General features: G+C 43.0%; 1 protein-coding gene across 1 annotated transcript in view; it reads left to right on the top strand.

Moving 5' to 3' along the window:
* Heatr3 (HEAT repeat containing 3) overlaps positions 1–14996 on the top strand; it is a 37865-nt gene that overhangs the window by 245 nt on the left and 22624 nt on the right. Inside the window, exons 2-7 of the mRNA XM_341654.10 lie at positions 24–196; positions 2285–2372; positions 4119–4231; positions 6699–6808; positions 11701–11841; positions 14421–14704. Coding sequence (XP_341655.3) covers positions 24–196; positions 2285–2372; positions 4119–4231; positions 6699–6808; positions 11701–11841; positions 14421–14704 — 909 coding nt within the window. The remainder of the gene's footprint in view (positions 1–23; positions 197–2284; positions 2373–4118; positions 4232–6698; positions 6809–11700; positions 11842–14420; positions 14705–14996) is intronic.

The raw sequence follows: 14996 nt of genomic DNA, 5'->3' as shown, positions 1-14996 counted from the left end.
CTCTGACGTCTTGGTTCCCACAGCTCCAGCACCCGAGCGCCGAGGTCCGCGAGTGCGCCTGCGCGGGACTGGCCCGGCTAGTGCAGCAGCGGCCGGCACTACCAGACTTAGCCCGCCGGGATGCCGTGCGGCGGCTTGGGCCGCTGCTGCTGGACTCAAGTCTAGCGGTAAGGGAGACGGCGGCCGGAGCTCTGAGGTGAGTTCTAGAGCGTCTGAGTCAGTGTCCCTGCGAGCAAACAAACTCTCGCCCGATGCCTTCTCTACTTCTGGAGGGAGAATAACTTGCTGGTTAACTCAGGTTTGCAGTGGATGGAGATGTGAGTCCATGCTCCAAAGGACCCCGGGGCCCACCGACTACACACATTTTTTGTATCCACCTGGCAGCTTCACCAACCCTTAAACCTCATTCACATTTCCCTCCTCTCAAAACCCACCCCAGGGTCCTGATAGGATAAAGTCTTCCAAGTCTGGGCTCCAAGTACAACGGTCATTTCAGCATGTAAGATGTCTTTCCAGGAGCTCCACTGAGAGGGTATCTGGAAACGAGCTAAAAGACAAAACAGTATTATGGAGACGTATTATGTAAAGGAGTGTGCATTTCGGGTTGAGGGGGAGTTGAATTAGATGTCACATTTATAAACAGGCCAGAAGATCAGAGAACCAGGCATGGAAAAAAAGGGTGTGAGCATTCTTTATGGGAGGAATAGCAATGGCAGAGAAAGGCAGAGTGCAGATTGACATATGTGGCCAAGGAGAAACGTGGGGAGATTATATTTGCTGAGGCTGCCGAGGTGAGGGATTTATTCTAAACTGGAGTGGTGTAATCTACGTTTTGAAAAAGCCACTCACCATATGAACTAAGGGGCCTCACCTCTGAATATAAGGTGCAAAATTCAAAACTCCTAAAACACATAGGAAGAAAATACAAGTGATCTAGAGTTTGGGGATGAGATTTTAACCGCAGCAGCAAAACATGATCCGCTGAAGAAATAACTGATAGGCTGAATTTAAATAAAATTTAGACCTTCCAGCATGATGTCACATGCCTTTAATTCCAGCATTAGGGAGGCAGAGGCAAGCAGATCTCTAAGCTTGAGGCCAGCCTGGTCTACAGAGTAAGTTTCGGGACAGCCAGGGCTACCCAGAGAAGCCCTGTCTCAAAAAAAACCAAAAAGCAAAAGTCACTCTGATCGCTGTGCATAGAGTGAACTGTAGGGAGGGCAGAAAGTTAGTATTTGTGCTCTTACAGATGTGCCTGTGTGTGTTGTTTCAGTCTAGTAAATGCTGGATAGAGCATCTGTGTGCCAGTCACTCAACTAGGCTTGGGGAACAGTGTAGTGAGGAATACAGATGTCATTTCCAACCTAATAAATCGTTAAGTCTGGGCATGGTGGTGCACACCTTTATCTCTGTGAGTTTAAGGCCAGCCTGAACTACTTAACGAGTTCCTGGACAGCCAGGGCTGTTTTATACATAGGAGCCCAGTCTTGATCAACCAACCAACCAGATAAATATATAAATCAAGTTTATTAAAATTAGTGTTAATAGTATACTGATTATTATTAACCCAATAATACATATATGTAAAAATACAACTAGTAGTAATCACAGAGACTGCTACTAGGGATATGATGGTTTGAATAAGAATGGCCCTCATAGGCTCCTGTATTTGAATGCTTAGTCACTAGTGAGTGCTACTGATCGAGAAGGCTTAGGAGGTATGGCCTGTTGTAGTAGGTGTTGGTTAGAGGAGGTGTGTCACTGAGGGTGGGATTCGAGGTTTCAGAAAGCCCACACCAGGCCCAACATCTCTGTCTGATTAAGATACAGCTCTCAACTACTGCTCCAGTGCCATGCATGTCACCATGCTCCACCGTGACAATGGACTAAGCCTCTGAGACTGAACAAGCCTCCAATAAATGCTTCCTTTATAAGGGTGGCCTTAGTCATGTTGCTGCTTGAAACCAACGGGCAGTGTAAGACAATGACAGAGTTATTTGATGTGCTGAGGACCGGGTCAGTTGAAAATCTGTAGGCTTGGGGCTGGGGATTTAGCTCAGTGGTAGAGCGCTTACCTAGGAAGCGCAAGGCCCTGGGTTCGGTCCCCAGCTCCGAAAAAAAGAACCAAAAAAAAAAAAAAAAGAAAATCTGTAGGCTTGTTCTCCAGCATCTGACAAACACAGTTTTTCTGTGGGAAGCCTTAACTGTGGTTAAACATACAGAACTTAGCAGCATTTTGTAAGATATGACTTAAAAGTAAAACATGTTTACATTTCTTGTGTAGAAACCTCAGTGCTTGTGGAGGTTTTGACGTTTGTGATGACATGGTGGCTAAGGACATCATGACACCCCTGGTGGCACTACTAAGAGAGGTATGTGACATTTAAGATAGCCTGAATGATGACTTCTGTGTGGAGCTTTTAGGAGACAGGTTTGGGTGTTTCTTTTGTCTGTTTTTTATTTTTCAGTACTTTGGTGTCGTTTGTTATGTGTCCCTTTAAACTGTGACAGTTCACTTCTTCCCCTGAAAACAGTACAAAGGCATCACTACTACCAATCTCTTATTATTTGTGTCTCTGCCACCTTTATGATTAGAAGAGCCCTTCCTAAAGATATGCACACTTACCCTGTCCGTCCGTCCGTCCGTCCGTCCGTTTGTCTCCCCCTCCCCCCGACACACACACACACACACACACACACACACACACACACACACACTCCTGTTCAAGCCCGTTCCCTGATTCCTGATTGCTCACTCACGTCTGCCTGTCAGTCCATCTCCACAGAGGTCCTCTGAGACAAGTCTCTTTTCCCTTTCTTTTTTGTGGTGCTAGAAAGGTAACTCAGATCTTTGTGCCTACCAGGCAGGCACTTTACCACCAGCCAACTGTATCCCAAGTCCAAGGCAAGTATTCTTGTACTAGTTTATCCTGTGCGGATAGGCCCAAGGCACAGACATTATGAATTTAAAAAGATTCTGTTGTACTCTCACTGTTCACAGTACGTGATGTAGCTCATTGGTGAAGGACGCTAGACTCTTACGGTTCCTCTCAGCCTGTCATGCCTTTCTTCTACTTCTCTACATTTTCACTAATGTTACAGAAGAGATAGAGTTGTGATGTGAGGCATCGGTCCTGCTCCCTCCAAAGGCGTGGTGCTGCACTGAAGGCGACTTTCAGCGCTACGCTGCTGGTATTCAGTTGGGTAGAGATGGGGGATGCTGTAAAACCTTCTGTGCAGAGGGCATTCTCCCCATAAGAAGTCTAAGACTCAGAGTACCTTTTAGAGAGCGCCCTGGATTGCGCTAGGAAGCAGTCCCGCACAGAGGTCAAGGGTGCCGTTGGGAGGCGACCTGCAGCCGAAGCCCAGCTTTACCACACACTCCGCTCTGTCTTCAGTAGCCTCCTTTATCTTACTGTCCTACTTGTACTGGGAGATAAAGGCTAATAGTTAAGCTGCCTCAAGTTTGTTGTGAGAATTAACAAGTTAATACTTGTAAAATGCTCAGAATAGTGCTTACAGGATGCTGTACAGATATTTACTCTTGTATTTCTTTGTCATTCTGTCTTTAATATGTAAACGTGTTTATTCGCTTTACATCAGCGCCCTCTGTCATTCTGACTTTTATTATATTAGGGAAAATACTTTATATTGATCTTGCACTTTCATGCAAAGAGTGGACTGCATGGGGGAGGCCTTGATGACCTTTCTTGTCTGTGTTTCTATTTTTTAAGTTTTTATTTGTGTGTATCTGTGTGAGTGATTGCTGTGTACGTGTATGTGCCTTCACAGGCCAGAAGAGGGTGTCAGATCACTCAGAACTGAAGTTATACCTAGCCGTGTACCAGTTGACGTGCATACTGAGACCTGAGCCCAGGTCTCAGGCAAGAGCACTGTAAAACCTTCCTTTGGACACACAGAGAATGCTCTTAACCACTGAGTCGTCTCTCCATGCCCAAGGGATGCACCATTTTGAGAATTGTCCTTATAACCATTTGATGTGATTAATTAACCACTATAATTTCTGGTGTTTTGAGGTTGTAATTCTTCACTATTGCTAGCGTTTTTACTTAACGGTTCTTTTGAACCTGGGTGCTAATCATGATGTTTGGTTGCAGTGTAGCTCTGGACTGGATTCCAACGAGATGTCTCCACAGGAGAAAGCCGATAAGAAAAGAAACTCTATAGAGAGCATAGCCAATGAGGCTGTGAATGTGTTATGGAACGTATGGTAAGTTCCATCCAGCAGCATCCTCCTGTTGTGTCACTGCTCAGTCTGCGGCTCTCTCTCAAACTGTAGCATCCGCCCGCAGATGTGTGCCACAAAGCAGGTGGGAATACGTGGTGACTTGCGATTGATTCATCCTCCTAATCAACACGGCGTGTACGCTCGTGGTGTCTGGAGTGAAAAGAGACCACAAACATTAGCTGGTGTTTTTATCCACTGCTCTGGTAGTGACTTTGAATAGGAAGTAGATTCCAAGAGGCGCTCTCTGGGACTGACTAGGAACAAGGCCACTTCTTTTCCATGTTGCTGGCACTAATTAGGTAAAAGTGGACCACGGCTGCGAATGAAAGTAGCCAGAAACAAAGCCTAGAAGCACTTTTGAAGCTAGGTGTTACGTCTGTAATTATAGCAGAATCGCAGTTTCTTATATTCAGTAGGGGGCAACTAAAACCCTAAAAGCAGTGTTTCTGAGACTTTAACATTGAGTTAGATTTTTTTTTAAACTGGATATTTTTTTTTGTTTATTTATATTTCAAATGTTAGCCCCTTTCCCGGTTTCCTATCCGTAAACCCCCTATGCTATCCCCCTGCCCCTGAGTTAAATCTTGAAAAGCTGCTTACTTACCAGTCTGCGTCTGCCTGTGATTTCATCTTAACTAGTAGTCACATTCTATTCCTCCAGAAATACTGGCAGAGATTTGAGAAAATGGCTTCCCCCCTTTTCTTTCTTCATTTGTTCCTTCCTTCTCTCCCTGCCTCCCCTTTACCCCCAGGACCTCACTATGTAATTTTGGCTGGTCTTGAATTCATGGTCCCCCTTCCTTGATCTTTTGATTGCGCGATTGCAAATTAGCTGTAAGAGATGGTGCATGAGCCACTGATTGATTGGTGTTTTTATGTGCACCATAAATCTTTTATTTTATGTAATTTTGTTGTTGGGAGCCCTGGGCCTCATGGCTGCTAAGCACTAAGCGTGTTCTCCCACTGTAGTTTATCTCCAGTCGCTAGAAGATCACTGAACTTGAATTTTTAGTGTTTTTTAAGTTACATGTATGTGCGTGGGTCCATATATGTGAATGCTGGTAACCTTCCTGGCCAGAGACCTGAAGTTGGTTATGAACCACCTGATAATGGTGTTGGAAATCAAACTTGGGTCTTTACAAAAACAGCACTTACTCTTAACTGCTGAGCCATCTTTCCAGCTATTTTAATTTTTATTTTTTGAGACAGGTATAGGCCAAGTTAGTCTAGGACTTGCCAAGTAGTAGAAGATGACCTTGAATTCCTGACTCTTTTGTTTTTATTTCCCATGTCCTGGGCCTACAAGTGTGAGCCACCACATATGGTTTGAACTGGGCGTTTTAAGAATATTTTCTTTAAAGAGAGCCTAATACAGTGGTTCACAACCTCCTAATGATGCCACTTTTTAATACAATTCCTCATGTTGTGACCCCCAACCATAAAATTGTTTTGTTATTATTCGTAACTGTAATTTTGCTCCTGTTATGAATCATAATGTAAATATCTGGTATGTAGGGTCATGACCCACAGGTTGAGAAACACTGGCCTAATATTTCTATCTCCAAAGTAACTTTATTGTCTTGAGTCCCTCCGAGTCCAGTCTTAACCACCTATGGTCACCATCACTCCTAGAATTTCATTTCACTCTTTACATTTCTTTACTGATAGATGCTTTGCCTTCTTGGCTATAGTTTAGTGCTGAAATAACTAAAGAGATAGCTAACAGAGTATATTTTGATTGTATGAGTCACCTGTTAATCTCTGTTAATATATTATGTGTATGTTTGCATTCAGGTTATATCCCGAAACATGAGTGAAATTATTCTTTTAACCTGTATTTAGTGTATATGCTTATTAGTAATACTGATTCTTTTAAAGAAGCTCTGTGATTTCAAAACTAATACTTATTAGAGTAATTAATCTGAAGATTAAAAATTCTTGTTGGAATTATAATTGCAGTCCAGGAGTACATAAAAATGTGATTTTTCAATTAGAAATGTTGCTTTTCGTGTGATAGAGGGCTTTGTCCTTACTTGAATGCATTATTATGGAGTGATAGTGGAAAAAAAAATAGTCTATATACATAAGGAACTGAGGCCTGGGCAGTGTGCCGCCACACCAGGATACAGGGCTGCAGATAGATTGCCTCACCCAGGGGTCTTGGGTTCTCTCAAGTTTGTAAAATGGGAAGTTGGATTTTTGAGGTTTCGTTCAGCTCTAACCTGTAAGTAGAGATCGACCAAGAGATCCTAGTGTGAAGGGAACGAAGCCCTGATCGAAGGTTGTCATGTACAATAAATAAGAGTGGATGTTTTTTATTTATAAAAGTGGTGGGTGTTTTGACGCCTGATCTTTGATCTTATAAAGCATAATTTTTTTCATAGACTTCCGTGATTGATTTCTTCATGTTAAAATATGAATAGTGAACTTTTTTTCCTCTTCTATTTAGTGAATGCAGTAGTAGAGCAGTATCCATTTTCAACAAAGAAGGGTGTTTGGAGATTGTGTTACAGTACTTACGTCGCTTCCCCACCAGCATTGATCTGGCTGTCTCCGTAGGTAAGTAAGGAAAGTGTTCATTTGTTACTCCTGTGTCGCCATGTGCAGGCACAGTGTGTCTGCTAACAGCCCTATTGTTACTAGATGTAAGGGTCCAGTGAGCTTCTGTTTGTTTGCAGTTGCTGTAAAACCATGGCATGGCTAATACTCTACTTACACAATTCTGCAAGGTTTGGTTTGTTTCTTTGTTTTGTTTTGTTTTGTTTTGTTTTGTTTTGTTTTTGAGACAGAGTCTTACTGCTTAGCTCTGTCTGGTCTGGAACTTGTACTGTAGACCAGGTTAAGCTCTGATGCTCAGAGATCTGACTCCTAGGTACCAAGATCAAAAGTGTATGCCACCAAGCCTGGCCTTTTTGTTTGTTTTGTTTGTTTTTTCAGAACAAGGTTTTCCTGTGTAGCCCTGACTGACCAGGAACTCACTCTGTAGACCAGGCTGATCTCTAACTCACAGAGATCCACCTGCCTCTGTCTTCCACGAGTATTGGGATTAAAGGCATGTGCCAACGCTGCCTGGCTTAGTGTCTAATTTCTTATAAGCTTTTATTCTTGAAGTTTTCATCTCTGTTTACTAAGAAACAAAAACCCATATTTCCTAGGCCTTTATGCCTAACTAGCATTTTTTATATCACTTTCTCTGATTTCCGAAGAAAACTGATGGTTTTTTGTTGCTTTTGTTGGCAGGGGCAGGGGTGGTGGGGTGGGAGGTCATTGGACTTTCAGTTAAGCTTGTCCCTTTCATGGGAGCTGGGGATGTGGAGTATAGCAGTTGCTTTAGCTTCCTACATTCTCTGTGTTGAGCAGAGCACCGTTGAGACTCCTGAGCCCAGCAGCAGGAAGAGGCAGACGCAGACAGTGGTCAGCTGGAAGAAACACTTAAACAGATTTTTTCTCTCTACCCAATTCTCCTTTAATTATGCATTTTCTGTAAAAGGAAGAAATGTATTCCTCTTAGCTCTGCTTCCCCTGGGTTTAGTAGATGCTTTTTCTCTTATTAAAGGGGTGTGTATGCTGGGGGTCAGCCTCAAAGGCCAGAACAGGACATCAGATCCCTAGGAGCTGGAGTTGCAGGCAGTTGTGAGCTGTCAGATGTGGGTACTGGGAGCTGAACTCAGGTCCTCTGTAAGAGCACTCAGTGTTTGCACTGCTGAGCATCTGCTCCTTCTCAGCCCTGACTGACTTGCAGCTCGTTATGCAGGCCAGACTGTCATTAACTTCACCTACTTCTTCAGTGCCACTACTGAAGGTATGCACCACTATGCCAGCTCTCAGATGTTTTAGGAAGAGAGAGACAAAAGAGGGAAACAAGTAAAATAGTGAAATAAGTACTATGGGAAACTTGCAAAGATCAGTTTGTTGAACGGAATCTGTAGGGGCAGTGCTCTGAGTCAATGGGGTTTTAGAAACAGCTTAGTGTTTTATGAATGAGTAAATGTCTTACTCTTAAGCTAGTTTTTATTTTTAAGACAAGAATTTCGGGTAGGTTAATTCATTAGTTTAGAAGAAAGTATAGAGGTAGTCTGGAGAGATGGTTTAAGGGGTTTAATGGCTAAGAACATGCACTACTCTTCCAGAGCCTAAGTTTAGACCGCAGCACAACTGCCTTTAATTCGAGCTCTAGGCAATTTGATGCCTTTTTATGGGCCTCTACAGGCACTTGTACTCATGCACATACTGGCAGGCAGACAGGCAGGCAGACAGGCAGGCAGGCAGGCAGGCAGGCACGCACGCACGCACAGTATATCTTTAAAAATCTAAGAGGAAAAATGCTTTTTAAAAGAAAACCCATCAGCTTGGGCCAGCAAAATAGCTTTGTGGGTAAAAGATTTGCAGTGCAAGCCTGACAACTTGAGTTTGGTCTCAGGAACCCACATAATAGAAAGAGAGAACCAGTTAGTCTATGTGTGCACTGTGGCCTATAGCCTGTGCTGGCAGTCAATCAATCAATTAATGGATACATTTTTAAAAATTAAAATAGGTTCTGGATCCCCCCCCCCCCCGCCCCAGCTCTTTCATTACTACTGTGGGTGATAGCATGCACACACATAGGTTGTGTATGGAGGTCATAAGACAGCTTTATCGAGAGTCTGTCAGGCATAGTGGTGGCACCTGGGAGGCAGAGACAGGTGGATCCATATAGTGAGTTCCAGAATAGCTAGAGTATATAGTGTTGTTGTAAAAATATAAAAATAAAAAAAAAGTATTGGTGTCTTTTACTTCGCTCAGTTCACACCACAGTGTCCCAAGAGATAACTTGGCAGAAACACATCCCAACTCCGTGGCGGCCCAGAGTCTCCTGCCACCACACACTTTCCTACGCTCAAACCATCACATAAAAGAACACACAACACAATACTTTTGACCCACCTAAACATACAAAGCCCAGTACCATCCATCCCTTAGGAACATTAATAACAACCTGTAAATAAACAGAGCAGAATCTTAACGTCAGCCTCCATGGTCCTGCCACTGCTTCTCTCTCTCCTCTCTCCCTCCTGTCTCTTCTCCTCTCTGACTCCTCCTCTTCCTTCAAAATTGTCTCCCGCCCATCCTTCCTTCTCCAATGACAGGCCTCCTTCTATCCTGTACCTGCCCCTCACCTGTACTTTACAAATTCAATGGTGAGAAGGTTCTGATGAAGTCACCTGATTCCTGAGTAGTGACTAGACTGCTGTCCTTGGGGCAGTGGAATTAGCATCAAAATACAGATAACTTTGGACAAACCACAGCATAGTGAGACCTTGTTGAAAAAAAAAGAAAAAAATCAGTTCTCTCCTTTACTGTAAGAAAGACTCCAGAGACAACTTAAGACTTTTGCCCAGTAAGCCATCTCACTGGCCCTGGATCTTTTTATTCTAATGTACTTTTTTTCACAATGGATCATCATAAAGTCATTTTGAAGTGTATAGTAGTGTTTTCTTTCTGTATTTAGCCAGATTAGTGATTTTTATAAACAGACATTTTATAAGTAAAGCAAGGCTCACATAAAATACAGTAAACTTACAGGGTTCTGTTCTGTCCAGAATAATGTTTTGAAATTATGTTTACAATAGAGTTCACAGGTTATCTTGGCTTTTGTTGCTGTTTGGCTGTTGGGGTGACTGTTTGCTGTTTTGTACTAGGGTCCATCCCAGAGCCTTGCTTATGCTAGGCAAGCACTCAGTCATGGGGCTATCACCCCAGCTCTTTATCTTGTCTTTTGCTAAAGTGACTAGCCCTGGTCCCTTGTAACACAGTACTCTTAGGAGTAAGTATATGCATTAATGTGCATCATAGCATGTAAAATGAGTTACATTTTAATTTTAGATTTATTTAGTTTGTGTGTATGAGTGTGTGCACATATGCATGCCTGGTGCCCTTGGAAGTTCCCCTGAAACTAGAGACACAAATGATTGTGTGCAAAGAACTGAGCCCAGGTCCTTTGTAAGGACAGTAAGTGCTTCTAACTGCTAAGCTATCTCTCCAGACCCATATGGTTTTGATTCATTTGGATAGATACAATCTAATCTGGAATTTCAAAAGCTAGATTTTTTTTGGAATAAATATCTCAAAGGAAACTAATTTGGCTTTATTTTGTTTTTTGTACTTCAGAGGTCTCTACCTTCAAAACCTTTTGTGTGATCTCAGTTTTGTTTTGGGTTTGTTTGTTTTGTTTTGTTTTGTTTTTGAGACAGGGTTTCTCTGGGCTGCTCTGGCTATCCTGGAACTCGCTCTATAGATCAAGCTAGCCTCAAACTCAGGGATCCACTTGTCAATAACTCCTGATTGTTGGGATTAAAGCCATGTACCACAAACTTTCCTGATTGGTTTGGTTTCTTAAGTCAGGGTTTCTTTCCGTAACCTTGGCTGTCTTCATCTGTAGACCAGGATGACCAGGCTAGCCTTGAACTCTTGGAGATCTCTGCTTCTTTCTGAGTGCTGGGATTAAAGGCGTGTGTCACCACTGATCAGCAGCACCTCAGCTGTTTTTATGCTTTCAGTAGTGTTCATTTCTAGAATGAGTGTTGTAATCCATTATCTTGGCTTTGTTTTATTTGGGGTGGTTTGTTTGTTTGTTGGTTTGGAGACAGGCTCTTTCTACGTAGCCCTGCTTGTCCTGGAACTATGTAGATCAAGCTAGCCTCAAGCTCACAGATAGCCTTCTAAATGCTGGGATTAAAGAGTACTGGTGTTCAGCTGGAGAGATGGCTCAGCAGTTAAGAACACTGCTCTTCCAGAGGTCCTGAGTTCAATTCCCAGCAACTACATGGTGCTTCACAACCATCTGTAATGGGATCCAGTGCCTTTCTTCAGGTGTGTCTGAAGAGAGTGACAGTGTACTCATATACCTAAAATAAATAAATAAATTTTACAAGCAAACAAAAGAGTACTGGAATTAAAGGCATGCACCACCACACTCAGCTACTTCTTCTTTTTTTTTTTGGTTCTTTTTTTCAGAGCTGGGGACCGAACCCAGGGCCTTGCGTTTGCTAGGCAAGCGCTCTACCGATGAGCTAAATCCCCAACCCCGAAAATATAGTTTTATAAAGAGTTAAAAATATAGCTTGTGAGGGTGACACACACCTTTAATTCCAGTGCTCCAGAGACAGGTGGATCTCTGAGTTCTAGGCTATCATTGTCTACAAAATGAGTTCGACAGGGCTACACAGAGAAAGCCTGTTTTGGGGGGATGGGAAGGAAAGAAGAAAAAGAATTAGAAATTTAAAAAAGAGGAGAGATGGAGATCTCTAGCACTGAGGCCTCTTTTGCGTATATCATCCTCGAAGGGAAGCCTATATACCTAATGAGGCTGATGTGTCTAAAAGTTGTAAAAATGCACATTTTTATGAGTTATACAGGTGTAAATTATATTAAATAATTCACAGGTTTCTAAATTGTTGGTTCTTGTCTTATAGCCTATTGTTTACAGACAGTGACAGAAGATAATCCAGAGCTCCTGAAATCTTTTGATGGCACAGCACTGCGTGTACTGGAGTCTGCTTTGCTTTGTCCTGTCACCTCTATGGAATACATTCTTCTAAAGACACTGGTGGCAGGTAAGGTTTACCCAAGTGAAGTTGTAATTGTGATAGAAGTGGGGGCCAGGATTCAGTCATTCCCAGCTCTATGCTCTGTCTGGTCTGTGAACATCGTAGGTGTTAGAGCAGAGATCCCTAACCCATGTGGTTTTTCATTGTTACAAAGCCTCCTAGAATCTAAAAGATTATCTTTTTTCTTTCCTTTTGTTGTTGTTGTTTGGTTTGTTTGTTTGGTGTTTTGGACAGGGTTTCTCTGTGGGCCTGGATGTCTTTGCAATCTTTGTAGGGTGGCCTTAAACTCAGACATCTGCCTGCCTCTGCCTCCAGAGTGTTGGGATTAAAGGCGTGTACCACTGCTGCCTAGGTTACTTTTTCTCTTTATATGTGTGTGGTTGTGTGAATTTACTCCACATGTGTGAAGGAGCCTGAGGATCAGAAGAGGTCATTGGATCCCCTGGAGCTAGAGTTATGGACAGTTGTGAGCCACCATGTGACTGCTGAGAAGTGAACAGTGGCCCTCTGAAAGACCAGCCAATGCCCGTAACCCCTGAGCCGTCTCTCCAGCCCATCCAGTGTGACAAACTATGTTTGTCTAACATAGAAGTGCTCTACTTAGACTTTCCGCTCTCTTTTTTTTTTTTAAAGATTTATTCATTTATTATATACAAGTACACTGTAGCTGACTTCAGACACACCAGAAGAGGGCGTCAGATCCCATTACAGATGGTTGTGAGCCACCACGTGGTTGCTGGGAATTGAACTCAGGACCTCTGGAAGAGCAGTCAGTGCTCTTAACCGCTGAGCCATCTCTCTCCAGCCCCTGCTCTCTTTTTTTAACGATTTATTTTTACTTTATGTGCATTGGTGGTTTGTTTGCGTATATGTCTGTATGAGGGTGTTGGGTCCCCTGGAACTGGAGTTATAATAGTTGTTATCTGCTCTATGGGTGCTGGGAACTGAACTGCAGTCCTTTGGAAGAACAATCAGTGCTCTTAACTGCGGAGCCATCTCTGTACCCAGCTTTCCCGTTTCCCATGACCCACTGAGTGAGTTCACAGTTCACTTAGAGCAGCTAAGACATGACCTGCTCTTCTATGAGCTTCATCCTCCCTTTTTTTTTTCTTTTTTTGCCCCAGTGTCTCTGAATATAGAAATCTGAAGTGATCTGATGGTTAGTTCCGTAGCATATACTTCATAATGCTCTTCATCCTGAAGAGTGACTCTATCCACTAAGTGAGAACACTTCCTGACCCTGCTCTCCCTCCCCATCTCTGGACACCACCATTCTGCTTCCTGTTTCTATGGATTTGACTCTGGTAAAAACCTTATACAAATAGAATCATTTGGACTTGTCCCTTTATGACTAACTTACTTCCCTTGGCCTAAGGTTTTCAAGGCTGTCTACATAGTAACATGCATTAGTACTGATTCTTTTTATTCTTTGAAACAGGGCCTTCTGTAGCCCAGTTTGGCCTCAAACTTACTTCTAGTCTGATGACAGCAAGCCCCTACTCCTTGAGTGCGAGGAATATGAGTGTGTGTCACCATACCCAGTTCATGATATGTTGGGGAGCAAACCCAGCACTCTGCTGTTTTCTTCTTTTCCAAAGCTGAGTAGTATTCCTGTGCGTGTGTGCGTGCGTGCGTGTGTGTGTGTTTACTGCTCTTTGGGCTTTGGTTGGTTGGTTTTCGTTTTTTGAGACAGGGTCCTTCTGTAGTGCTGCCTGTCTTGGAAGCCATTCTTCGTTTGTCTGTTGAGCCTCAGATGGGCACCCGGGTTAATCTTTTTGTTAATTATGTCACAGTGATCATGACTAATGTCTTCTACCCTCTACTCCCAATGGTTTTAGTTATGCCTAAGTGGCGTTTTCATTTTATTACTTTTTTTGGTGATGAGGTCTCATATGGCCTGGTTATAACTTGTGTTGTAGCTGAAATTGACCTGGAACTTCTGATCCTCCTGCCTCCGCCTCCTGAGGTGTTCTTACTGGTGCAGCACCACCCCTGATTTACAGTCCTGGGGTTGAACCCAGGGCTTCGTGCGTACCAGGCAAGCATTCTTCCAGCTGAGCTGCATCCCAGACCTTGCCATTCACTGTAAAAAATTATCCGGTTTCTTCCTGGAAGCACTATCTTACTTTGTTAGAAAGAAACGAGAACTTGCCGTCTGTCTTCTGTTTGGTTTTGGAGGATTAAAACATCCCAGTACACTTGTAACGTAAAGCTGCCGAGAAGAACAGCTGAGGGGAAAATGGAAGAACACAAGGCACTTCCCACACTTTCAGAGAACCTTGATCAGTGTCTCAGGGTGTGCAAGTTCTGCACCAGAGAAAAGTGTGTGCCAAGCCGGGATGAGCAAAGGCAGTTGGGCTGGATATTTTGAAGTTACACTAGAGCCTAAAGACTCAGCCCAGTGGAAACTGCTCTTCCCTCACTGTTACATGTTGTTTAATTAGTTACATTTCACCTATTTTCACTATTTAGCATTTCCTCTTATTATACCGAGTCAGTCTGTGTATCACCCGGTCAGTGTTAGAGCCTATTTTTAATAAAGATTCCATAGGCAGTTCCTTTTCTTCGTGCTTGTTTTTTCCCAGGCACAATCTGGAACCTAAAGGACATTATTCCGTCTAAGAGCCAGGCAGAAATCATAAATGCCATCCTAAACACGTTGTCTGAAGTTCTGGGGGTGAATGCTGGCGACACAGTCATTCAGATGAAGGAGGCTGAAACCCAGCGACTAAAGGATGCCGCAGAGAGCGAGGACATACTAGCCAATGCCAACGGCGATGGTGAAATGGAATTTCAAGATGATGAAATGGAAGAAATTCCTCATAAAAGAAAACTCAGAAGGAAAACGTTTATTTCCGATTTACTTCCAGTAAGTCAGATTGATGTTCGATATGAATTAATACATTTTATTTTTTATTTTATGTGCATTGGTGTTTTGCCTGCTTGTTTTGCCTGTGTAAGAATGTCAGATCTTGGAATTACATACAGTTGTGAGCTGCCATGTGGGTGCTGGGAATTGAACGTGGACCTCTGAAAGAACAGTCAGTGCTCTTAACTGCTGAGCCGTCTCTCCAGCCCTTCAACATGAATTAATATGTCAGTTTGCTTCTATAGGTTTCCATAGCATTACCAAAAAAAAAAAATTAGGCAATTTTTCAGTA

This window comes from Rattus norvegicus, chromosome 19 (genome assembly GCF_036323735.1).
Source record: "Rattus norvegicus strain BN/NHsdMcwi chromosome 19, GRCr8, whole genome shotgun sequence".
In the NCBI taxonomy this organism is placed as follows: Eukaryota; Metazoa; Chordata; class Mammalia; order Rodentia; family Muridae; genus Rattus; species Rattus norvegicus.
The sequence above is the reverse complement of the archived record's forward strand: the minus strand, read 5'-3'. Positions and strand labels throughout refer to the sequence as shown.